The 26,612-nt window shown below is 38.9% G+C and overlaps 1 protein-coding gene across 1 annotated transcript in view; it reads right to left on the bottom strand.

Moving 5' to 3' along the window:
• NRDE2 (NRDE-2, necessary for RNA interference, domain containing) overlaps positions 1–26,315 on the bottom strand; it is a 28,195-nt gene extending 1,880 nt beyond the window's left edge. Inside the window, exons 1-12 of the mRNA XM_054276039.1 lie at positions 26,215–26,315; positions 22,303–22,411; positions 20,034–20,252; positions 17,971–18,120; positions 15,272–15,734; positions 14,671–15,073; positions 11,002–11,135; positions 8,910–9,030; positions 6,727–6,902; positions 5,618–6,004; positions 4,330–5,258; positions 1,971–2,109 (exon numbers count right to left, since the gene is read on the bottom strand). Coding sequence (XP_054132014.1) covers positions 1,971–2,109; positions 4,330–5,258; positions 5,618–6,004; positions 6,727–6,902; positions 8,910–9,030; positions 11,002–11,135; positions 14,671–15,073; positions 15,272–15,734; positions 17,971–18,120; positions 20,034–20,252; positions 22,303–22,411; positions 26,215–26,293 — 3,309 coding nt within the window. The 5' untranslated portion in view covers positions 26,294–26,315. The remainder of the gene's footprint in view (positions 1–1,970; positions 2,110–4,329; positions 5,259–5,617; positions 6,005–6,726; positions 6,903–8,909; positions 9,031–11,001; positions 11,136–14,670; positions 15,074–15,271; positions 15,735–17,970; positions 18,121–20,033; positions 20,253–22,302; positions 22,412–26,214) is intronic.
• Between the last annotated feature and the right edge of the window lie 297 nt (positions 26,316–26,612).

Consider the following 26,612-nt stretch of genomic DNA (forward strand, 5'->3'; position numbering starts at 1 on the left):
AATCCCTGGGGTGCAGCACCAGTGGCACTGCAGCAGGAGTTGATGCTGCTGACTGAAGCCATTGAGCCTGGCAGTCCAGGCAGACTCCAGCCCACATCCCTGTCCACTCACCTAACCCATGGTTCATCAGCTAAGACCAAACAGACCTATGGAACTTAGGGTAATACTGAACAACTTCTTCTATGACTTTGTCTGAAAATTTAAATGTTTCTGATTGATTTTGCTTCTCTAAACAATGCTAGTCCAAGCTATTACTGTATTTGCCTCCATCTTATTAGCATCTAGTACATACTCCTTGTTGTGCTTGTGGAAAAGGTATCTTCCATGAATGGAGCACTAGTGATAAAATACATTAAGGCCGATCTTTGGTATTTGTGCATACTGGGGTGTCATTATTAATCTGTAAAGAATAACAGTAATTCACTTGTACATTCCTACATACAAAGTTGTATAAAATATTTACAAGCATTTATTTGTTTAGAAATGGTCACAATTAACAGTCCCACAAAAGAGATGTTCTCAAACACAGAACAAGATTTCTTCCCCTGCCTCCTCTCTATTTCACAGCCCTCTGACTGCTGATCCCCCTCTGACAACTTATTACACCAGGGGACATGAACAGAAGAGTAACTCTGGGGAATGAAAGTTATTACTTGAGTGTTTTCATCTTCCATATTGCACTTTGGAGCAGCAAGAAAACCAAGATGGCAAAGTTGACTGTATAATTTTATTTCTGTACTTCCATGGGGAACTATGGAAGAAACAAACATTATTGCTTTTCAGCATTAAACTGCAATGCCAGTTAATGTAACTTCTATAGCAGCTTTTAAGAATCAAAAGACTGTCAAAACTGAAGGCAAGTACAGAAGCTATAGCTCTGTTTTGCCTACCATGCATTTATTTTGCATATGAACTGCACCTCAAGGTTGAGGGAGCTGGCAGATGTCACTGAGAGGTCACTCTTGACAATCTTTGATTGATCACATCAACTGGGAGAAGGACTCAAAGACTGAAGAAAGTAAAACATCACTCCTGCTTTCAAGAAGGGGAAGAGATGTACCCAGTGAACTACAGGCTGGTCAGCCTCACCTTGTGCCTTGGGAAGGTGACACAACAGCCAACCCTGGAAACCATTTCCAGGCACATGAGTGAGAAGAAAATCAGCAGCAGACGGTGTGAATTCACTAAAAGTCATGACTGAGCAACTCCATAAACTGCCATGATGAAATGCCTGGCCTGGTGGATAAGGGGAGAGCAGTGGACATTGTCTGTCTGGACTTCATAAGGCCTTTGATACTGTCTCCTGTAAGAGCCTCCTAAATGAGCAGCTGACAAAAGAACTGGATGCACAGACAGGGAGAAAACTGTCCCCAAGAGGGCCCAGAGGGTGGTGATGTGTGGAACAAGTCTGGTTCCAGGTCAGTGACTAGCAGTGCCCCTGGTACCACTGAACACCTTTGTTAATGATCTGGCTCACGGTGCAGAGTACACCCTCAGCAGGCCTGCAGACCACACAGAACTGAGAGCAGTGGCTGATCCACCACAGGGTCAGGCTGCCACCCAGAGGGATGGCAATGGGATGAAGGAATCAGCTGACAGAAACCTCCAAGTTCAACAAGAAGTGCAAATTCCTGCACCCAATTTACACTGGAGTCCACTCCACTGGAAAGCAGCTTGACATCCATTGGTATGTCAGGACATACTTTTATCTATGTAAGATGGCAGACACAATGTCTGCATCTATATTAAGACTACACTGTCAGAAGCTATTACTCCTAATCCACATGAATTACCTTTTCCTTAATGTTCCCAACAATAAGGAGCAGTACAAGTCAAATATATCACCCTGCAAATCAGAGAGGCATGGCAGCATTTAGTAGTCATTTTTCTAAGCAGTATTCCAGCTGTGTTGATGAGAATTCCAAATATGGCAAAACAAAACAAAACAAAACAGATATTTTTCTTCTTACCATAAAGTTCAAATACATTCTCCATAGCAGTGGACAGTGGGTACCATTTTCACTCTGAACTGCATGTTCAAACAGAGCCACAATCCGATTTGTTAATCCAGTTTCAGGAATAGTGCAATGTATTTCACCAACCTCTGCCCTGAAACACAGAGAACAAACAACAGCCCTTTAAACCCAAGCCAAGGGACCACATCTGAGTAAGAAGGGGCAAAGATCAGTGCACTGCCTCTGTTCACAGCACCATGTATAGCCAGGTTTTTTGTAATGTGTGCTATAAACTCAATGTTATAAACCAGATTTTTAGCACTTGCTAATGCAATCAATGCATTTCTAAATAGGAAGATTAGGAAAAAAATATAAATTCAGTATTTTGGTGAAAATTCATGTAGTATGTTCAAAAATAATTTCTCTTTGAAAAAAAAAAATCCACTATCATATGATCTTAAAACATCTTAGCCTGCCTCCAAGATAATTTATCATTCTAAGCTTGGCAGAGCAGCTCAAAAGAAATTCAAGTCTGGATGAGCACATCTTCTTCTGGTGCCCAGGCAAGTTTGTTCAAATTTACCCATCACTTTCGTAATGCCATACATTGGTCTTCGATCAAGGTCAAAATTACAACTCTGGATTTCAACCACAATGATAACAGTAATTTTCACCCAGAGATTCAAATTCCCTAAGTTCCAGGCAGAACACAAAAGCAGGTGTACAGCTTTCACCCAAGCACTGATTTCCTTCAACAGCTGATACAGACTGGCTTACTTTTGATGCTTGAGCTTGACAAACAGACTAGAGCACTGATGGCAACATCACTTGTCTGTGCATGTTCTCTGAGCCTGCCAGCTTCCACTCACCACTAACACCTGGCTCCTGACCTATCTCTTTTTTTTGTGTGTGTCTTTGAAGTAATTTTCCCCTCATCTTGACCTTTGCCATGAGGGAAAATTATGTAACCTACTCTGCATGAGTCAAACATTTGAAACCTTGTACCTAACAGTGACATAAAAACATTCCTGTTTTACCCTTTGTGCTCATTTTTCCATCTGAATTCCATGTGCTTAAGGAGAAATTCAAACCAGAATATGAAATAGTCAGACACAGCACAGACATTTTCTAATTTTATCACAACATCACAAACCATTAGTTTTATCCATGACTGACAGAGCACATCTCCCTGCTGCAGTAATTCAGCTCTGCTCTTCCAACACCCAGCTTGTCCCCTATTAATGTAATCTATAAGGGTAGTGAACAATCTGGAAAGGAACTCAACCTCACAGGGAAAATAATTCTGAAATTTTCAGTTCCAAGTAACAATAATGAAAACCTATCATAGTGTTAGTCTGAAATTAACAGTAAATCAAATCACAATCCTCCTTTACATTTGGTGGCTGTAGAATTCTTATAACAATTTAGGATGACACAGACTAAGAGTCCTGAAGAGTTCAGGAACGTCACTATCATGTCTGAATGCCTGATGCCAGCCTGCAGCAATCAAAGAAGTGGATGCACCATCATTTCAAAGTATACTGGTAACTGTGTAATTTCACCAAGTGTGAATATTGTGAGCTTACAGCCCTGTAAAACCTCCAGGGAACTGTTTCCCAGATATCTGCTGTCATGTGCAGACACAAACAGCCAAGCTGCCAATGTCACTGCAGATAGGAAGGCAGCAGTGGATAGGCAGCTCCAAACAATGAGAAGACAATAGTTAGTAGTTAAGCTCTAAGAATGAACAAGTACTTTGTTCCCCTTATCTCCTACCCTTTCCTCCTTCCTCAGGAGCAAAAAATCTGAGCCCAGACCACTGTGAATTCATGGAATTTCCAGCTTCTTCTACCTAGTAACAGCCCCACACAAAAACTAAACTCTCAAGGACTCACTATGGAAACGATCTGCCACAACTGTATTTGTGATTCAGGAGTAAAGTAGGGCAGCCAGCTCAGGCAGAAACTGCAGCACAGCTCTGTATTATGCTCTTTATTGCTGTAGTACTAAAATGCAGCAGTTTCTAAACTCACAGTCTATCCTGGCCATCTAAGCAGGCTTAGTTATTTAAAAATTCCTTAAAGAAATGTGTACCATCCTGATGCTAGTACCAAGTAATCAAACAAACCCAAACACAATCTGGCTCAGGAGAAAGGACATAAGGCTATCACCCAGGGCTTTCATTCTGTTCAAGATTCTGCCACTGACTAATTGTTCAGCCTTGAGCAAAAAACCTCCAGCTACAGCTGGAGCTACAGCTCTTGCAGCTACAGCTTCTTCACCTGCAAAATGAGAACTGTGACAGCATTTTCTCTCTGTTGAGTGATTAGACAGATTCAAAACAGCATAATTGCAAAGAGGTGCAAGGTGTTACCTCTGGACCTTCTCTGTGAGCTTTTTTCTCATCTGCTCTGCTTGGATTGCAAACAGCCATGGCTCTAAAGAGTTAGTAGACCTTGTGACACTATCAAAAAATCTTCGTGCTTTGCTGGCACAGTGAGACTTCCTTTGGATGTGGATGTATGACCTCCACAGGGACTGGTTGCTAGGAAACCGTTTCAGGGCCTCTGCCAGTGCCTCTCGCAGGGGATTCAAAGGATAAACACTAATTTTCATGTGGAATCTCAGCAAATTTGTATGCAGCAGTGTGACAGCTTCAAGAGCAGTGGGAAAATTTAGAATGCCAAAATTCTCTCCTGTATTTTCACATTTCTGTGAAGCAGAAACTTCAAGTTTTTCTGAAGCCTGCGTATATATTAATACTGCAGCATCAATCCCAACAGTCAGATACTGAAACAGTGCATAGCAACCAACCAGGTTAACCAGCTGATCAGTATCATTGACCTGACCCTGATCAGAATCTGCTGCTTGACTTAAATAATCTTGCAGTGCATGCTCATATGTTTTACGAGCTTTCAAGACATTCACAGGTGACACTTGTCCACCATAGGGCACAAAGGGTCCATTCTCAGTCAATTTGGTCAATACATGAACAGCACGAGAGGTGACAGCTCCTTCCAGGCTTTCCAGCAGCTCCACTTCCAGCTGAGCATACAGCAGGCTGAGGCTGCAGAGCTGAGCACTCTTCAATCCTCCTGTCCCTGCTGTGCACAGAGCTGTGTCAAACACCTTCCTGGAATCATCTGTGTTACCAAGCAGCCACTCCAGGTAGGCATAGAGCTTCCAGAGAGAAAGGTTGTTTCGGTTGTCAGGTGCTTTAAGGAAATTCTTGGCCAACTTTTTACTCTTCCTCCCTTGTGCTTTTAGCTTCTTTTTCTTTTTTGCTTGGAGACACTGAATTACCTACAGGAAAAATAAACAGAGTATATTTTAAGAGGGATGGAAGCAGAAAGGAGAACAAAGCCTCTCAAAGCAATTTTTAATAATATAATTACAAAATTATATATTATCATATAATAACATCTATGCAAAACTTCAAAAAATTGTTTGCTACATGTATGCTACTCTTTAACATGTACTGAAGAAAAGGGGTTTTTGGTTTTCTTCTTTTTTCCCTTGTGCAATCTTAACTGACATTTCCTGATTTGAATACTTAGTCCTGCAAGACAACTTTCCTCAAGACTTTTTTAAATTCAATATAAACATTATTACAGAAGAAAGCCACACATCACAACATTGATTATATGCAGACTCCTCATTACCTTAGATATTTCATACTGTAGCCAACAAATGGCCAGGTTAGATTTTTCCTTTCCTGTAAATATCTGGGACAGAACTTGGAAGACATTCTGTATGAACTCCTCCCCTTCTCTGTAGTGGCCTATCTGATGTCTGCCTCGTGGCATTGTGTCCATATGACCAATACTGTTGAATCCAGAAAGTGGAAAATCAACAGAAGTCAGTGGTTTATCATCGTAAAGCACACTGTCAAAGATGTTATTTTCATCCATGGCAATATAGAGACTGGAAGGAAAGAGTTTACTTGTACATGGAACTCCCAGGAATTGCAAAAAAGAGTACAGGAGTTGGTGTTGAAGCTTTGGATTAGAAAGCCGGATTAAAGATGGTCCAAGATCATCAAATAACACCTAAAAAATCCAAATTAAAACAAATTCCATTAATTTATGCAATCAAAAGCAGCAAAACTTTATGCAATTAAACAATTTATGCACCTTTTAAAATCAATAGGATTTAGAATTACCACTAAATTACCAGTAAATAGAATTACCACTACATAGTATCAAAATGTCATTCAAATTAAAAATGGACAAGTTAAACAAACAATCTGTTTTTCCAGTCAGACTGTAAATTTGGTATCAAGAGATTTCTTTGCCTGTGAACAACAAAGACCTCCACAGAAAATGTACAAAATGAAGGTCTGGAAGATTTTATTCATAGGCCTTTTAACACATTCAAATTAGAAAATCAATGTCTGACTTGACCTGTTTCCCAAGGAATAAAAAATATCCAACTATCTGACTTGAAGGCAATGAAACCTTTGTTTATTTAATGCACATCTCTTCTTAAACACATATTTCTGTGAGATTTCTCCACACAGATGACAGGAATCACTGAACAGCAAACAGACTATTTTGCCTGCAGACTTTCCAAAGTTTACCAGGAGCTTCCCATGGCTTTCAGAAGTCTCAGCACAAAACCTCAGGCAAATTTTGAATTTCAAAGAAAAAAATCTTTTTTCCAAACAAAGAAAAGTATTATTCTTCTAAAATATCCACAAACATGGCAATGAATTAAAATTAAAGGATAACTAGTATTATCATCTCCCCTTGTTCTATTTTATCACAGTGACCTGTCTTTCTGGATCTTCACAATCTTCTTCAGTTTCCTTTTTGGTTTTGTCTGGCCTCCAAGGTAACCAGTGCCTTGCCTCCCGGGAATGTTCAATATCCAACCAAATATGCCACTTGGGAAGAGTTTTGTCTTTTATTTCTTGATCTTCATCTATGTCTTCTTCATCCTCATCATCTAAAATCAAATCAATATATACACACATTATTAAAGAAAAATTATCCCACCAAATCCAAAGGCCAGGCATGACATACACTTTAACAACTTTAACAATGGAAATAAATATAGTTAATAAAAAAAACACACAAGACTTAGCTGAGATTTTCCACATCACAGTTCTGGGTTTTGACACCAACTCTGTAATAGGAAGGTAGGAAGCTTCCAAACTTTTAGAAGTTTGAATCAGTGTCAGCACTCAAACTTTTCACAGAGGAGAAGAAAAAACACTGACAGGCTGTGGAGCACTTTTATCAACAGCAACCTGCAAGCTACAGCCAAGAGTCAGTCATCCTTTTGTGCAATTTACATTCTTCACTTCATACCTGAGCATAAAATTTCAAGTATTCTCTATCAATATTAGTGTGCATAAAATATTTTGAGAAAACCACCAAACATAAGAAATGGTATTTTAATATTAAACACTGCAAAAGAAGTTTGGCCATGTTGCTTTTAACAAGTGGTATTTTCAACATTTGAATTAATGTGCAGTTGAAACAACCCACATAGTTACACACACACACAAAAGGATGTGCTTAACCACATCCCACTTTTATGATAATCTTTATGGACTATTGGATACAATTACCATATTTTTCCTCTGCCAGTAATATATTATTTCTGTGCAGAAACTGATGAGCACCTATAGGCAAAGGGAAAGCTTGTAGAGGTGTTTCTTTTTTATTGCTGAGGAAGAAAATTGCCCACAAAATTTGATGGTTGCCTGCATTATAAAAATCAAGCTATTTCTACACCACCTCCAAATTCTTGATCCTGACATCTGCCATGTGAAACACTCCCAATCCCAGTTCTTCTTAAACTTCAGGTAAAACAAACAGGTGGTTGCAAGATTTTTACTCTCTCTATATTTTTGTGATCAATAGTTTCCCCTTTAGTCAGCGACTCTATGAAAAAAGACAGCATTTCAACAATCTAATCAAAGCTTGAAGAAACCTGACAGTTTTTAATGAACACACTCAATTGAAAATTGCACCTGGACTTTAGGGGTTGACACATAGGGGGAAACCACTGTAGGTACTGGAGCTGCCCAAGACTGGCAGTGGTCCTCTTCTCTATACTGAGTCTTCTCAGTTTGTGAACAAAATGCCTAGAGCCATCAAAAATAAAACTGCTGAACTCAGGGGCCAAGGAAATTCCATCTTAATCCAGGGACAAGGGAGGCATTTAATTATCTTTCAGTTCCTTTGTTTACTAAAAGCAGACCCAAACTTGCTTCACCAGAGTAGCTACAGCAGGAGTAGCAAAAGCAAAGACAGTTCATCTTTGGTCAGACACATTCCAGCCCCCTGCTTCCCTGCAAGCTGTATCTGCATGAGAGAGAGTCCTTGACATGAAAAAAAGCACTGTAGGCCACAAGACAAGGTGAGGCAAAGCAGCAGGGAGTGTTTTCTGCATCCCTGCTCATCCAGAAGCACTCCAGCCAAGTGAAGACACAATTTCTTCATTTCTGCATCACGAAGAGAAAGGAAATTGTTTTCCTCCTATTTTAGCTGTACCTTTGCTTGAGAAACTAAAGTGTGACTCTAGAAATAGAATAATGAATCTAGGTATCCTTGAAGCAACTGTCATCTAACAATATAATCCCACTTCACCTTAATATTATGTTGGAAGGGTCTTAAGGGAAGCAGCTTCCTCTCACTTTTGATGGGTGTGACTCTCCACTAAGTACTCACACCTCTGGCTTTTCCTACATGAAGTGCAGGATATGCCAGCCTCTCCTCTAATTCTCACTGTAGGAAGGGCAACAACGTTCCATAAACAATATCATACCCAGAACACCCAGCACCTGCTATTCCCTGTGAAGTATGATATACATTATCTTGATAACAGTAAATATTTTTTAAAATTTGTATGCAAAACCATGACAAGAATCAGATTATATCATTCTAATCAAAATGTTTAGAAGAACACATGGACATACAACTACACATATTGAGACACACATACCAGGCTTAAGAACAACCCAGCCACCCTTTTCTTGTTGGTGCATCCATGCTTTCCAGCCTCTTGCTCCTTTTTCTCCAATTCGTGGTTCTCCACTATCCCAAAAGGGTTCAAAGAATTCCACCTATTGTTTTTGACAGGACCAACCAAAACAAAACATAGAGAAAAATAATTTTTGCTGTTGTACAGACATTATCTCTGTCAACTTAGGTTTCCCAGACCCTACAAGCATGTACTGGGTACAATTTCTGTATCTGAAGACTTTGTTAGATTACTGCTTAAGATTCAGCAGGCACAACTGAGTACTTCAGTCACAGCTGTGGCACATAAGGACTGTCATCAGCTCTTCTCATGAAAATAAAGATTGTTTTAAAAGGCAACAGGCTTTAAAGAAAGCAAAATACTTTTGTGCCTACAGTCCTTTATAGATCTTTCAAGGATAAAGATCCAAAGTCCCTAAGGTGTGGCTTTCAGAACCCAAAACTCCCCTCCTCCCTAAGTTCTATGGGTCATGAAGAATTTGGCTAATGGAATGATAATTCAATCACACACCTATGGTCAAATAAAAATGTTACAGTTGCACATAAATATGACTAGACAAAGACTTTAATACTTCAGGTTTAAGGATGGCCAAAAAGGTCAGGGCACTCTCCAGTGAACCAGAAGTTCAGGGTTCTAGTCCTGGTGACTTTGTCACTGCCAGTATGCAATCAGTCATCTCTAGATTCATCAATTCCTCCTCTGCTTTTATATCCTAAGCTCTAATGCCAATCTCTCACCTATTAAATGCTTCTGCTGTTTACCAGCCCTTGGCTTGGACATTGAGATGTGACTGTTAATACAAATATTAACAATAAAATTTACTCCAAGAAAACCAAGCATCGATACATGAGAAAATTCCAGGCTTACAGCAAACTGCAAAATAGAATTCTGCTCCTCATGGATTTATTCTCTGCTGCAAGTGAGAAAGTGAACTGTGAAAACAGTACAGAAACAAGCAATTCCAGACTGAGTCATAACACTTCTGTATGACAGCAGAATGTGTGATCAGCTGTAAATCTGGCATTTTCCTATTTTCCAGAACTGCATTTTCCAACCTAAACATGGTCCTTTTGAATCAAGGTTCCTTTTCATCCTGCTCTAAGATTTTTAAAATACTACAAATGAAATGCAGTTTTTCAAATGACTGGAACTGTAACTACATGTATCTGTGCAATTACTCCATGACAGCTATGACTGCACTCTAAATTTTAGCTCTTTAAGAAGACATCACTATTTTTTAACCTGTAAGATTGCTCCATTTGTGGGTAACAGTATTAATCACCAGAGCAAGAACTGGAGTCTGAGTTTCTGGGAAGACAATGAAGTAACTGCAGCAAATTTAATGTTTATCCTCTAGAGTAGCCCAGCTGCCTAAATGGTGGCCTCTCTACCACTCATTAAAAAGGAAACAGTTCCTAACAGTTCAGTGGGATGAGGCCACTGGCAACTAAATATTAACTTCCTTATCATTAGTGGGGTGCATGTGCAACATCCTCCTGAACAAATTAAGAGAAAAAGTGATTTAGTACTTCAACATTTACCATTATAAGCTGAACAGAACCTCATGGGTCAAATAAAAGGCACTTGAAAGCACAAAAGTGTTCCTAATGTAGCCATCAAATTAATGGAAATAGGTAACAAAATCTAAGAAACTTTGGCAGAAACTACCTGAACAGAAAGATTTTATGTCCTATCAGCTCTCTCCATCACCAGTAACAAAAAACCAGCATTTTGGGGAAAAAGAAGCAGGGCAAGTGCTAGCTAGACACAGACATTGGTCAGCTAGCTCCAATTTTTTCCATTTTTAATTATTAAAAAAGATGAAATGACTGGTTATCACACTTCTGTTATATACAGTAAAAGCAGACATTTGGCCTGTAGTTCCAGGGGACACACAAGCATGTTTTCAATGCAAGCATCACCTTGAAGAACCTCTAAGTAAGCTGTTATCCAAAATATTTCCCTATGGCCTTAAAAAGTCATCAACATTTTTCTGGTACAGCATTTTCTGTAATACATAAAGACACACACCCATTTAAATGGAAATTGCTACCTGTCCCCTTGTTGGCAGATCTTTTACACTGTCAGGTTTAAAGAAGGTGAAGTCAATCAGAGCCTGAAACAAAGACACTGCTTTCTCAGAATGGCCAGCCTGTCTCAGGAAGTGGCATTGCTGAATAAATATAGCTGTAAAGAAAAGAAGATTACATTTTAGCACTTCAGATTTTGTTGCAAAGTGTTTTATTACAGCCCACAAATATAAAAATACATACACGACATGCTGTAGAAAATAATTGTTTTGGAACAGTATCAAAATCCAAACTATGAAGGGTAACCAGCATAAATTCATTTGTCAAAATGGTCACAGTTTAATGAGCTTTAGGACTGCTCACTTTAAATGTGCCAAAGAGATGGCTTTTTATTCATGCCATACAGGCACTGTCCTTACAGGTGCAAAGTTGGACACAATGCTCTGCCCTTCACTGTACCAACATCTGCCAGTGGGTCACAGCCCTCTTTGAGGATGCTGGGTGTTATCACAGTGCACACAGGAGGTGATAACAACAAAAATCCTTTTTGCCTCAGTTTTGCATGAGATATTGACACTGATAATATATTAGCAATATAGAATTTTCATTCCAATTGTAATTTCCTATTTCTGTATGTAAGACCTGAGTCAAGTCAGTATTCTGGTCAATATATTACTGCTTAAAAGTAGGGAAAAGCCCTATCCCTCACTCTTCAACAAATTATTTGTCTAACCACTGCCATATTCCCACTGCACACTGAACTTCAGTCTCAGCTTGAAAAGGGAAGCAAAGTCCCAGGGTTCCTCTCCATATTTTGGACAAGAGCTGGAGAAGTAACAGGTATTATAAACACCTCCATTATGAGGCAGCTCAAGGACATTTCAGTGATACTTAATCACTCCAAATGACACTCCAGTCTTAACACAGTAAAAGCTGTTTAAATTGCTTTAAATCATAACAGACTTGCAAAAATCCCCAAGCCCATAAAGACTGAATCACTGACAGCATGGAGAACAGTAAAACAGTTCTTTAAATACTACTGTCCCTTCACTAAACACACTGTCTTTAGAGGGTTTGAAACAATCCAAATATTAGGTGTCTGGATACACACATGTAACAACACAGGTTAGCAGCAACTGCTCTTCATCATCATCATCTTATATTTAGCACATGGGAAATTATTTACTCCTTATATCTGAATTTAGATATGTATCAGACACATGAAAACCTGAATTCAGCAGAATATATACACTGGGCATTAAATAAATTTTTTTTCTGCAAAGGCAAAGATTATTCCTGCTGACAAAGACTTTGAGATTTCTGAAGGTATTTAAGCAACAAAAACAATTATTAAGTTTATAATACAGTCTTCCTAAGTATTTTAACTAATTTAGGCACTGTGTCAAACTGATACTGTAAAGATTGTCCTTTCCTACTCTCCCAGCTTCAGAAATGAACTTTGATTGAAATACTCTGAATGCAGAAAATGCCTCATCAGGATTTGCTGCCAAACTGGTGCCAAAAATAAATTACAGTGTAAATTTTTCTGCATTAGAAAAAAAAAGGTATTTGATGAAATGCAAAGATCAGCATTTCTTTGTGGCAAAAACTGAAAACAGCATGAATACATACTTAATTCAGTCCATGATGCTAAGACAGTTCTGCAGCTGAACTGACCTAGAAGATAAGGATGTTTCTCCCCAACCAGGAGGTACAATTTGAAAAACAGAACTCTGTTTACACAGCAAAAATTAAGAATACTTTATATTAATCTGCTTTATATTAGCAGTTCCTAGTAAATTTAAAGCATTAGAAATTGTTATCTCACAATTTATTTAAAGGTTGATCTACCATTTTAAATTCAGCTTTATCTTTTCAAAATTTTTCAATACTTAAAAAAACCACCCACCTATTTCCAAGCAGACAGTACTCCACACTGAACTGAACACTAGATGGCACAGTCCCCCACTATTTAAAATCAGAGCTCTTACACTTTGTCCCTAGGAAAGGTCAAAGGTTGAAGATATAAACCTAATGTACATCTACAGTGCTACTCGCCTCATAATAGGTTTGTGAAATATTCTGTATATTTATCTTAATGAACAATTTGGTTACCTTCCTAATAAGTACAATATCAATTAAAACTCAGCCCAAGAATTAACACAGTTGAGTCACAAATGAAGAAATCTCAAAGAAGTCTCCCAGTGAAATTTCTCTAATCCTATAATTTGAATTCTGAAGAGGAAAAATAAAATACCTGAGAGTGTTCATAAACAAATCACTGGAGGCTTAAGACAGAACAACAAGAAGTTACTTTTTGTTCTGTTCCATTCATGAATTTGAGTTCCTTTTCATTTTTAGCTATCTATGGATATTGCCAGCAAAAAAAAAGTATTTAGAAAAACATCAATCTAATATTGGTTAACTTGCTAAAGGAACTCTATTAAAAAATCCTCATAGCAGTTGACAATCTGCTTCATGAGTCATATACCTTCAAATATGTGCAGGAAAACAAAATGAAAGAAAAACCTTCTTGTTTCCAAAACTAGATTCTGAATAAAACCTTTGTCCTGAGAATCATTCATTTTGGTGAGTGTACAAAGTGACTGAAATATTGGAAATCAGAGACAGTAGAAGCAATTAGAAGCTATCAGGCTGTACAATATGCAATGGCCAGCAGAGCATTTTTCCTCTGCAGCACTTTTGCAGTGCTTGATCCAAGATGAGTCAGCCAAAGACTGCATGAGATCTGAACACCTGAAACCAATGTGGTAACCCAGCATCTCTATCTGTTAGTGCAGACTGGATATTGCATAACATCATTGCTCCAACAGGAATTGCAGGACTGGATAAAAACAAGAGGTTTCTTAGACAATGATGCACATAAAAAAAATGGACTCGTCTATAATAGTCTCTTAGATTGAAAATTAATTTTAAAATAAAAAAATATCAAGTCAAAAATACACATGGTGACACTAATCTTTTCCCCTCCTCAAAGTATTCCCAGATCAATAATCACAATGACATGCCAAGGTAGAGAAGTAAAATTGAAATGGATAGTGTAAGTCACTTAGCTCCAAAAAAATTTAAAGACCATGCCAGAACTGAGCATGAACTCATTTCTTCCCTGAATCCACTCCAGCATCCCAACTATCTGAATTATTTTCCTTCCAGGGATAATTATATAATAAATTATAAAGTGGTAGATGTATGCATAGGAGAAATACAAAAGGCATGATCACATGGTGTTACAGCTTGGAATTCTCCATCTACAGACTGGGATTCTCAACAAAATTTCACATGAGACTTGTAATGTTCCTTCTCTTTTCTGGATTAAAGTAATCAATTGTAAAACTTCCAAACAAGAGATAATTATTTTTTTCACAAGTCTCCCTTTTATAAAAGCACATCTCTGGCTGTTGGCTGTGATCCTCCAGTCTTGACATTGTGCTATAAACCACTCAGCACATTAGACTTTAATGGATGTTGTATCACAAACCGTCCTGGGGAAGAGAAGGATCTGCCATATCCATATTAGGTTGGAATATCTGCTTTAATTCTCAGCTAAGAAACCAGGATGCCAGGCATTTTGAAGAGAAGAAAAGCTTCATGCAATACATAGGAAAATCTGTTCTTAATGCATTAGCTCCTATGAAGGCCAATCTGACCATAATATGCAGAAAGAGCCTTACCCAGCATAGCTTCTTCAGTGCCAGGCAGCAGAGGGTGGGACACCATGCTGCCATCCTGCACAGCTGCCAGTGTTGTCAAACATTTCCCATAGAGGCTGTTGATCTTTGAAACAGAAAAGGTAGTGAACTGACTTTGACAGAACAGAAGGTATTTCTTCCACATCTCTGGATTATTGGGATGTAAAAATATTAGCTTCTGCCATTCTTTGATCACAGCTGGTGGTTCCCAGAATTCTGTGCAAAGCTTCAGCCTGGCAAGCTTCAGATCAACATTACTTGGATTGCTTTCAATTGCCCTCTCTAAAATGGCCAGTTTCTTTTCCAAGATTAACTTGAGTGATTTTCTCCTTAATTCCTGCTCTCCTGTACTGGCATAAGGGCTGGGTCCTCTCATTAATTCATCCTAAAACAAAAAGAAACATCATTACAACCTTAGGAAGAACAATCACTAGAATCACAAGAATGCTGACATTTGTGAAGATGAGTTAACAGTTCACTCTTCACCAAGAAAAGATATACAGTTCTAAACAAATGAAATTACACTATAATGTTCATGTATTTATTACTTATAATAAGCAACAAGGTCCATTAGAATACATACCTGAAAGGCAATAAATTCCATCCAAGCATTAATATCTCTTGGGTTTTCTCTAACTTTCTTGTTATATTCTTCCACTTTTGTCATTAGAACAGAGTTCATGTTTAGCCCGGGCTCTTGAACTGTTTGCTGTGTATTTACAGACTCACGGTCTGCACTCTTGCACCCTTTTCCTTGTAGCCACACCGTGGTTGATGGATCATAAATCCCAAGAGGATTTACTTCTGTTGTGTCAGAAGAATCATCAGTTTCCACTTGGGAAACTGGTATAAAAGCAGGTGGATCAGATGGAGAACTTTTATTACAGACAAGAATCCCATCTGTGTTCAGCATCTTCACATTGTTCTTTGTGAAGTAGCGCTCAGGCCGACTCTGTGCTTGCTTCCTTTTTGATGCAGAACTGTCCCAGGTTATGCACTGCTTCTTTGCATCTATGCCAAGACAGGAGTCTCCTTTCCTTTTATACCTTGAAAGGGAAAATACAATTAAACATCTTCTAAAATACACTTTAGAAAAGATACCTCCTTTTTGAAAGAAATACTTTCATTCAAATTAACCCAAATAATGTATGCATATACCTTCAAAAATTTAGGAGCCTGGTAAGTTTCTGCTTAAGACTTCAACTTATACATTCCTTCACTGCCATCACACTTTTACTATCACACTAAGCTTCCTCTGAATTCAACAATAGATATCATACTCAAGCAGAAGAAACCCTTTTTCCTTTTCATCATTTTAAACCATGTAGACAAACCCAGAGGAAGAACAACAGACACTATTTAGGGTTACTTAGATTAGACTATTTTAAACTGAAAATGAGACACCAGTTGTTCATCCAGCAATTTCCTTCTGCATCCCTAAGCCTCTGTCCATTTTATATGCAAAAGTGGAGAGGGGTGTGAAGAGAAAAAAAAAGGCCATGTTCATAAAGGCCACAATAATCCCATGGATTAAGACAGGAAAATACCATCTTCAAATATTACCAAGAATGTCATTTCAGTGGCAGATATAGTGACATGTAACACTAAAATAATACTTTTCATCTCAGAAAATAGCTGACAATCCAAAGGTGATAGAAAATTGAAACAAATTGTAAACAGGCAATTTTATTGCAAAGGCATAAAAAGCTACAAAAATATAACCCATAAATTCTCCCTCCTCCACAAATAATTATTTACAGTATTACAGTATATACAGTGAACAATTTTCCTGAGAAAATCAAGAAGTGTACATACATAATGCATGAGTCAACTGTAGGCTCCTTTGGATGGGCTTCTGCATTAATGCAAGGAAATGTTCTGAAGGGTCATCACAGCACCAGTAACTCACTAAGGATATTGAATATCCAATTTCTTCTATACTAACTTGAAATGTAGAATTGCATAGGACAGACACATTTTAGTACAATGTCTGGGTGAAATCTGTTTTCTAAGAAAATACCTGTAGGGTTTTTTTTTTTTTTAACAATGGTATCAAACTACTCAAATAAGTAAACCTCTTGACAAATGTAGTATCAAATAATCAATACCTTCACTCTCCTCTTAGATACAGAAACAGAACCATAGAGACCAAAAAGAGACTTGACCAAAGACAATTTGTAACACAACCTCGGATTTCTGACCTCAAAAACATACACCTGCCCCATGCTGCCATGTCCAGATGGCCCAGAGAATGCTTTTAAGAACAATGAAAATCATGCACATTATACCCATTATTTCATGCCATCATTTGCCTTTTAAAACATTTATCCAGGAATTACAGAATGGTTTGGGTTGGAAGGGGCCTTACAGATGATCTCATTCCAACCCCATGGTTAGAGACCACTAGATCAGGCTGCTCAAAGCTCCTTCCAACGTGGCCTCAAACACTTCCAGGGATGGGGTATCCAATCTCTGAGCAGCCTATTCCAATGCCTCACCACCCTCTCAGTAAAGAGTATAAAAAGTCCCTCTCCATCTTTCTTGTAGGCTCCCTTCAGGTACTGGATGGAGCCTTCTCTTTTCCAGGCTGAACAACCCCAATTCTCTCAGCCTTTACTCAAAGGAGAGGTGCTCCAGGTCTCTGTAATCAATCTGGTGCCCATTCTCCAGACTCCCTCCAAAAGGCTGATGCCTTTCCTGTGCTGGGGACTCCCGAGCTGGATACAGCACTTCAGGTGGGGTGTCACCAGGGCAGAGTGGGGCAGAACCCTCTCCCTTGCCCTGCTGACCACACTGCTTTGGATGCAGCCCAGGGTACAACTGGCTTTCTGGGCTGCCAGTGCATATTTCTGGCTCCTCATCCACTTGCTCCCATCACTGCTCTCACCCACCAGCACCCCCAAGTCCTTCTTGGCAGGGCTGTTCTGATCTGTTCATCCCCATCCCCTGCCCTGACCCAGGTGCAGCACCTTGCCATTTGTAAATCCCATGAAGTCCTTGCCCAGGTCCCTCTGGATGTCATCCCAACTGCACTACTCAGCTTAGAGTTGTGAAACTTACTGAGTGTGCACTTGATCCTGCTGTCCGTGTCACTGATGAAGAACACATCAGGCAGCAGCACAGACCCCCTAGGGATATCACCTGCCACTGACACTGGCTCAACACCCAGTCAAATTTTGAAATAAGCTACTCAGTTATCTTTTCTCATCTTCTATGTAAAAGGTTGCAGACAGACTCAAGTGCCTCTGTGACAGTTTGGATACAGAGAACAACGTTCCATACCTTGCTATGTCCCCATGATACAAGGATTTGTAGGCCCAGTTTGCAGGGTCTGGTTTCTTGTCTATGCAGAAGGTGTCTGCTCCGGGCTCCTGGATGTCATCAAGCCAAATGGAGTGACTGCTGGTACCGCCTGATGCTTTCTTACCTAGACTGCACACAAGGAGAAGGAGGATATTCCAAGCATTTGTGCACATATTCAGCATTCACATAACCCAAAACACATTAAATTTCTGTAGTTCACAGTAATTTAACTTACTCAAAGTCATTGTACATGATCCACTCCTGCAAAGTCATTCCACACTTTGAAAAAAACAATTAGAAATACACTAATAGTACCATGAAATCAAAATACTGCAAGTCCTTGCACTTCCAAAAACTGAATTTATGATTATGAAAGGTAATCACCAGATTTAACCCATCAATTTAATCAATAGCTTGGCACACTATAATCCAAAAGCCACATACTACTACTTTCAAAATTTACTCTTGTCTTGGTAAGATGCTACAATCAAGAAAAATGAGATAATCTGTAAGAGGATTTACTAGCTGTAATTATACCCATGCATTTGATAAAACAGTGTGTACCAAAGTGGTTTATGGATTACAGTTATACAAATTAACTTAAGTGGAAATTGCCACCTGCCTCTGAACTCTAGATAACTGTGAATTTACAGTCTGAATTCATGGTACAATTATGTCAGTTTTAGAGTTCTGAAAAGTTTTCTAAAATTTCACAACGCTTTTCACATTCAGAGCAATTTTGTGATCAAGTTTCAAAACCAGTCTTTTGAAAATTCAATATTCTCTCAGCATCAACAACTTCTGGAAAGTAGTAAAAAAAGACACCATGAAAGAACTTCAACGCTTTTATTTGGGCAAAGCACTGGCTGTCTGGCCCAACCTGGCAAACATTTATGAACCACGCCCAGGCACCCTTCCTTGGATGAGTGATGGGACTGAGCAGAATGGGTTCAGCACCCAAACAATTTTTACTGTCCTTCCTCACAGCCAAGGAAGCCTTAGCCACCACAAACCAATGAAAGTTCTCATAAAGGAAGAGCCAGGTCAGGTTAGAGGTATCAGACAACATCTGCAGCACCTCTGCCACTCCTCCACAGGGAAACAATGTTACCTTGGCATAGATACACCCCGCCAACCTGTGCTTTCAGCTGCTGATTAATCCCCCTTGAGAAAAGTAGCAAACTGGGGGAAATTCAAAGACTACCCAGACTGCCTCAATTGTAACAACAATTCCTTAATCACAGAGAGGCAAAATGGCTGCTCAAACTAGCAAACATGGCGACAACCAGGAGAAGGTGACTCACTGCCAGCTGGACAGGGCCACCTTGAAATGTTAAAAACTCAGCACAGCTAGGGATGCCAAACCTGGATACCTGCTGCATTTACAGAATCTCTTTTGCTGCTCAAAGATCATGATAGTCACTACATGCCTCTTTTCTTGCTCCATAAAAACATGACATCTCCACTAATTACACAGACCATTAGAGCTCCTGAAATTAACAAAGAAGACTTAACAAAGCAATTTCAATTGCTCAAATACTCATAGAAATATTACAAATAGAAAGTATGAACAAAATATATGGATATAAAAGAAGTATTAAATCATAAATTTTGTCTTAAAATGAAAAAAAAGGAAATGTTAACTCTGTAAGGAGGAAGTTACATTACAAGGCAAACCCAGCCACATATTAATAATTAAGAATGTTTAATGCAATCGCTCTCCAAACCCTCACAAAAGATCAGTGAAAGGAAACAAGATGCTTACAAAAACTGAACCTAAGCCTCTACATGACTTCAAAAATTTATTTCATAACCACCATACCATGCCTTGCTCTGTACAACAGCACTTCACTGAATATTTTAGTCAGTTTTTTTATATTATTAAACAAGCGGTTCTAAATCTGTTTCCCTTGCTTTGAATGCATGTTTTGTCAAACAAAGCTTAGAAAAAGATGATCAACCAAGGGTAAGAATTTCAGTTGAAGAGACAAGCACAAGAACACAATGGATTTACATCTAGCACAGTGTTAATATTTACATACTTTGCTGCTGCTTCCTTGTCACTACTTTTGCCACTTCCTCTGTCCTTGATGTGCTTAGTGTCCACCTCTGATTCACTGCTACTGGAATCCCCTTTGGTTTTCTTCTTTGTCTTCTTACTGTGATGATGCTTTTTCTTTTTCTTTTTCCTTTTCTTACTTGCCTGTTTCAGACTCTCATCTGTATCACTATCCTCCGACAACTCAGATCTGGAAGAAGTCCTGCTTGGAAAAAAGTATATACATTTACATATACCTATACAGCTAAGCAGTTGTTACAGACTACCACTGTAAGAAAGTTCAGAACATTTTATTCTTTACCTTTATTCTCCCTCTATTTTTTTGAGATGGTAGCAGTAACGTATAGAGCAAAAGTGAGCTAAATCTGCATTAAATCACAACTACATTTTTCAGCTGCTGGAATTACTGACAGGCAGTCTTAGTGTTTTAATTGTCAAGGCATTTATGTGTGATCTATATAAATAACCATCTGTTAACATGTCAAATTAAAGATGACCAAAATGATCAAATTTCCTAACTTTGCTAAACAACTTAGGTCATGTTAAAAGACTGAGAAATCTTTCACTGCGACCTGCAAAAGAAAAAAGTCTGAATTTTTTTCCCTGTTTTTTTATGACTTATATAAGAAGTATCAAATTCCAGATAAAAAAAATCAAAGATTCCAGATTAAAAAAATCAAATCTACCAATCAAGAAACAATTTTTGATGACTACTGAACTATGTTATCATATAATACAGTATAATGTAATAAATAACACTATGTAGAACAGACAACTGAGTGATTGAGAGATCACACAAAGGACACATAGTTGTGGCAAAACACATGTTTTGTGTACATGTATTACTGTACACACCACAAAAACTCCCACACTTAATAATCAAATGAATAATGGAAGACTTCTCTAACCCTCAATTAAAGCACATGCTCTTTTAAAACTTTTTTTTCTGCAGTCTTTCAATGAAAAAAAGGAGTGACAACTCTCATTATTCCTAATACGTCAATATAAGAAAATACTGCATTTCAGAAATAAGGCATCTCAAGCAACAGCCCTGACAGAATTTTTTTAGGGACACTAAAGAAAAAGAAACCAAAGAAGAACCATTGGTAGATCTTTAAAACAAATATGCACATTTCTGCAAACCAAACAAAGCAAATCCTCTCAAAACCACCAGCCAGAGCAATTAGTTTTTACTGAAATGAAACCAATTCATTTTTATTAAATCAAGTACCCAAGAAAAAGACAAAACAACCCCCAAACAACAAACACCCAAACATTTTTCTGCCTGCTATTTTTTGACAAAGTTCTTTTCTAAGATAAAATTAATATGGTGGGTTTATTATGTCATTCTATCTAATGGTAACTTGCAAAATCCTTAGCTTTATGACATTAAAGTCCTAAAAAGATTTGAAGAAACACAGCAGAATATATGACTGATAAACAAAACACTGATTGCATTTCAAACACACAATGCATGATGCATGTAGATGCAAGACTAGTATGGAATAAGATGTGCTGAGGTGTGCTTGGCGTTTTATTCTCTATCATGACATCCAACAATCATTGCAGACAAGGGAGCTTGTATCAAATTAACAGAGACCAAGGTTTTGAACTTGACAACTACAACCTGACTGCATTGACTATTGAGTGCTAGTGACAGTGTAGATAAGCCAAGTGTAACACCCAGTCCAGTGAATGTATTAAAACCAGTTCTTCAGCAAAAGGGGCTGCTTAAAGCTCATGTCTGCAAAAGGATATCATCACCCACTTCAGCTGACCAGCATGCTCTACAGCCACACTCAACTTGATACATGTAATATTTCATTAGTTCCCATCAGTAACTGTTTTTCAAAAAGTAAAAAGCTGTGAAATGGCTGATTTCTCTGGTTTCCCCAGAGAAAGCATAAAGATGATGCTCAATCTTTACATTATTTCAAGGGTCACTTTAGACATTCAAAAGCTAATGAAGAATGATGATTACTCAGTTCCCTCTCCATCCCAAAATAACAATCATTTAAATGTAGCTCTGAGAAAAAGAAATGTAATTGCATATATACGATTTCTCATTATTTTAAGTTAAAACACGTGGAAGCATTATTCATTCTTTTACACATGACTCAGTTCAGGCATTTTAAAACACTGAACAAGAGAATGAGAAGCAGCTTTTAGTTTCTGAATTTGGTCTCATATAACAAAAGATAAGCAGGACAAAAGAAAGAGGCTATTTCAAAAGACATTGAAGCACATTCTACCTTATTAATGGTGATTTTTCAGGAATGAGATTGGCAACTTCTGTAGAGCGCTGGTGCAGCAATAGTGCATCTTCTGCAGAGAAGCTTGGGTTACTAAGCCAGTCTAACTCTGTAGGTAGAAAAAGTGTGAGATCAATACAAATTAGCTTGCTGTTCTTTTTAAGGTGGGGTTAATCTAGTCAGCAGATAGTTAAATTCACAGTAAATGTCACTAAGTCATGTGCAAACTGAGCCTATTGGAAAGCACTCAATGAAATTGCCATTTAGCTCAAACTGAAAGCAGATTCCATGTTTAATACACAGTGCTATACATAAAAAATAATCTATCCACCATTCATTTTTATGATTTAAAGGTTCTAACCTTACATATTTATAGATTATATAAATTTGTTATATATATATATTTAATTTACTGTATCATATTTACTATTATATACTGATTACACATTAATTTCTATATACAATATAGAATAGAAATAGTTACACATTTTAAAAATAAAATTTAAAAATTACAGAAAAGCAAAATAAAACAAAAGGTATAGCTAATTAATGTGATAAAGCTTACACAAACTAACAAAAGTGTACTTTAGTGACTGTGTGGAAAACATTCTTAACACAGTTTTATTGATAGGCACATCCATTATTGGTAAGAATACTCAAGTGTTTTCTACATGGCCAAAACATGGCACTGGATTCTCAGTTCTCTAACCACTGAAATATGATTAGACCTTTCAACAGTGTGAAAGAAAGCTATTTGATGCTAATTTGGATACACTAGTCAGCATTAAGCATCCTGCATCTAAGTCACCAGATAAGATCAGACATGGATAGAATGTGGGAGGGGAAACTTTTTGTCACAATTTTACTGATATTAAAAGTTTAATAATGATTTTCACAGCGTTTTCATATCTAGAATTCCTTTAAACGCATGAAATTTCTTAGGTATTTAACAACAAAAGTTATTTTGTGTAAATACAGAACTTAACAGCAGTCCCTCCAGTGCCACACTGACAGAGATAACTGAGGAACAAATGTGCTCTCCCTGCCTCTCCTCCATGCTCTTTACCATCACTTTTGCCTCAGCATTCTTCCTGTCACACTCTTGTCTTTGTGCTCCTGACTACACTGACCTCTACTTCTTAATCAGCAAGAACTCACTGTCTGTCAAGCCATATACTTTTCCTCCTTTTAAAGTATTTATTTCAGAAACAGAATTTTGGTATGAAAAGCTTTCTCCTGTCTCATGTCCCTGAGCTGTCATCCACAAAAGGATTTAAAGCAGAGTAGGCTTTAGTCTACTCTGTAGGCAAAACAGTCTGTTAACCAAAGTTAAACACATCAAGAAATACATAACATAAAGTAAAGCTACAGTTTGTGTTTCCCAGGAGCCCATCCCCATTCTGAAAGGCCCCATGAGGAGTGATCACCTCCCTGGCTCTTGAGCCTCCAGCTCTGTGCACAGGAGAATCCACAATTCATGGCACTGTCCAGACCAAAACACTCCCCATGAGCAGCCCAACCAACATGCTGCAGGACACCACCATGCAGCATTTCCCAGCCTGTGCCTGCAGCTTGGTTCTACCTGAGCAGGTAAGATCAACCTGCATCTTTAATGCACTGAAGAACCACTCTGTGAGAACCAAGACTGTGGCACAGTCAATGCACCTCTATGGCTACAGCAGGGAAGCTCAGAATTCTCCAAGTACAGTATCTTCTGGAGAATTTAACCAAACTGACTCAATACTCAGAAAGAAATGAGCAATTTTTGCCATTATGCAACATTCAAGTTCAAACTGCTTGTAAATAATCTCAAGTGTTCAGCTAGCTGGATGCAAGCATTTCAAACATCACAATGCATTCCAAACTTTAAAACACTATCTCTTCACTGGTTAGAGTTTTTTCTTGTGGAATGTCTAAGAAGTTTATCATTTTTGCAGAGCAGATATAAAAGATCCATTTTTCAATAATATGCAGGAATTTACTTGTTACATGCTTATGAGAACTTGTTACATGCTTATGAGCAACAGCAGCAGCAATCCAATGACATTCTCTTTATACCTTCTCAAGCAGAAAGAAAAATTAAGAATTTACAGTGCATGTTGACAGAGACAATTTTTAAGAGTTACATGAAGTCTTTTGTTGCCTCTCAGGATCCTGAAAATCTGCTTTCAGCAAAATTCACTGCATTGTCTGACCTACAGCATATTTCAGATGCAAATAATGCTTACTAATGTCAGCAGGGTTACTTATCACCACTGCTCTCTTCATGGCTACACATAAATTCACAATTTATCTTCCACCAAACACTAATTAAGCTTGACAACATAATTATATCAAAGCATATAGAAAATGCAGCACTGAGAGGCTGCTGCAACTCAGCAATTGAGCAGCATTGGAAGCATAAGCACTGCTTCTGTTTCTGTTTCAGACAGCACTTCCACTTCAGAAATGGCTCAGGAAAGTTTTTAAAAGTATGAGACAGAGTGGTTGGCTGCATGAAACATGACCAATATATATACATTATTACTTCAGCTTTTACAGTAAATCTATGAAACAGTTCTAAATGTCTGCTAAAAGCACCTTGGTTTACATAACATTAAAATCAAAATACTCTGGGATCTCTGTATTATGATGCACTTTGGCTTCACATCAGGTCTGAGCAGAGAACCATTTATCAGAGAGACAGATGCCTGTCAAGTTCTCAAGTTCTCACAAGCTGAATGTGTGAAATTTGATATACACTGCCATAAATGTGGTTCTGATTTAATATTTAATTTTTACAACTCACATTAAAATGTCGTTGTCAACAACAAAATACAATATTTATTAAAACATAAACCAAACAAATTATGTTCCAGGTTTTTCAATAATTCTCACACAAAAAGCTTCCAGTATACCAAAATGTAAGTCATAAGCAGTGCTAACAACTGAAATCTGGATCCAAAAGTCAGTCTTACACCTTTTTCTGTATAATCTGATCTTCCAGACAGTGGAAGGTGGCCTGAAGCAACATAGGCTACTGTAACAAACCTAAAGGCTAAATTCCTAAAGTTTTAAAATATAACCAAAGTCTTATTACCAAAAAATTTTACTGTATCTCTGCCTGACAGAGCAGCTCCTCTATTCCTACAAACTGTAGTTTGGGATCTTATTATGTCCACTGCTCCCTACACCAAATGTCATTACCAGAAAGGATCCTGAATGCAGCTAGAACATCTCCATACAGGCAGAGTGAGTATATACCACTGCTATGCCATCAGAGGTAATGCAGAACTGGCTAGAACAACAAGCTAATGCACCATACTGACTGGACCAAACACACAAGAAATGGAGCCTAGGGAAATAATTCCTTGGTTTCCCTTTGCTGTGATGTCCAGGGAATGGTAAGATTTAAGGGTGGTAGAACCTGGCAAGCAAAAGGAAGGGTTAGTTCAAATCCTGTTCAGCAGAATAACTAAATTTAGTACCTACTTCACCGCTTGGCATTACACCAGAAAGTGTTATTTACTTTAATATTATTATTTATTTTATTAAAAGTATTACTCGCTAGACATCAGCTACAACAGTCAATGTGATACAATGAATCATAATCTCACTTGGGACCTTCCAAAAAAGTCCTTTCCAACTATGATTCGGCTTAATGAGCAAGGAATTAAAAAACCACTTTTCAAGATATCCATAGCTAGTGGCGAAAAAAAAGAAAAAAAAAAAAGAAAAAGAAAAAGAAAATAACAAAACCAACGACAAAGCCAAAGCCCCCGCGCCGCGCTCCGCAGCCTCTGGGGGCGATGGGCCCGGGCCCGGCGGCAGCCCCGCCTCCGCCGCCGCTGCACGGCCGGAGCGGGGCCGGCGGCGTGTGCCGGGGGCCGCTGGGGAGCTGTTAAGGGAAAGACGGTTCTCCCGGGACTTTACCTCTCGAGGAGCCCTCGGAGCTGCCGGCGGGGGGCTCCCCCGGCTGGGCGGCCCCGGCGAAGGCCGGGAACAGCGCCATGTCCCGGCGCCACCGCCCCCCGCCCGCGCTGCCGCCGGCAAGATGGCGCCGCGCCGCCGAGCGCGCTGGGAGCCGTAGTTCTTCCGCCCGGCCCCAAGATGGCGGCTGGGGAAGGAAGGTGCGGCTCTGGGGTCACTGCCGGGGCCGGGCGGCTTTCTGTGGGACTCCGCGCATCGTGCGCCCTCCGCCGCCGCACTGCGGGACGGGAGCAGCGAAGTGCTGAGGGAAGAGGCGGGGGGCAGTTGCCAGAGCGGCAGTTTCCAGAGCCAGCCCGTCCTTCCCACCGCCCTCACCCCTCACGACGCTCCCCGGGACAGAA

Source organism: Melozone crissalis, unplaced genomic scaffold, assembly GCF_028551555.1.
Source record: "Melozone crissalis strain CALT ecotype California unplaced genomic scaffold, PUWL_Pcris_2 ptg000018l_1, whole genome shotgun sequence".
NCBI classification, from domain to species: domain Eukaryota; kingdom Metazoa; phylum Chordata; class Aves; order Passeriformes; family Passerellidae; genus Melozone; species Melozone crissalis.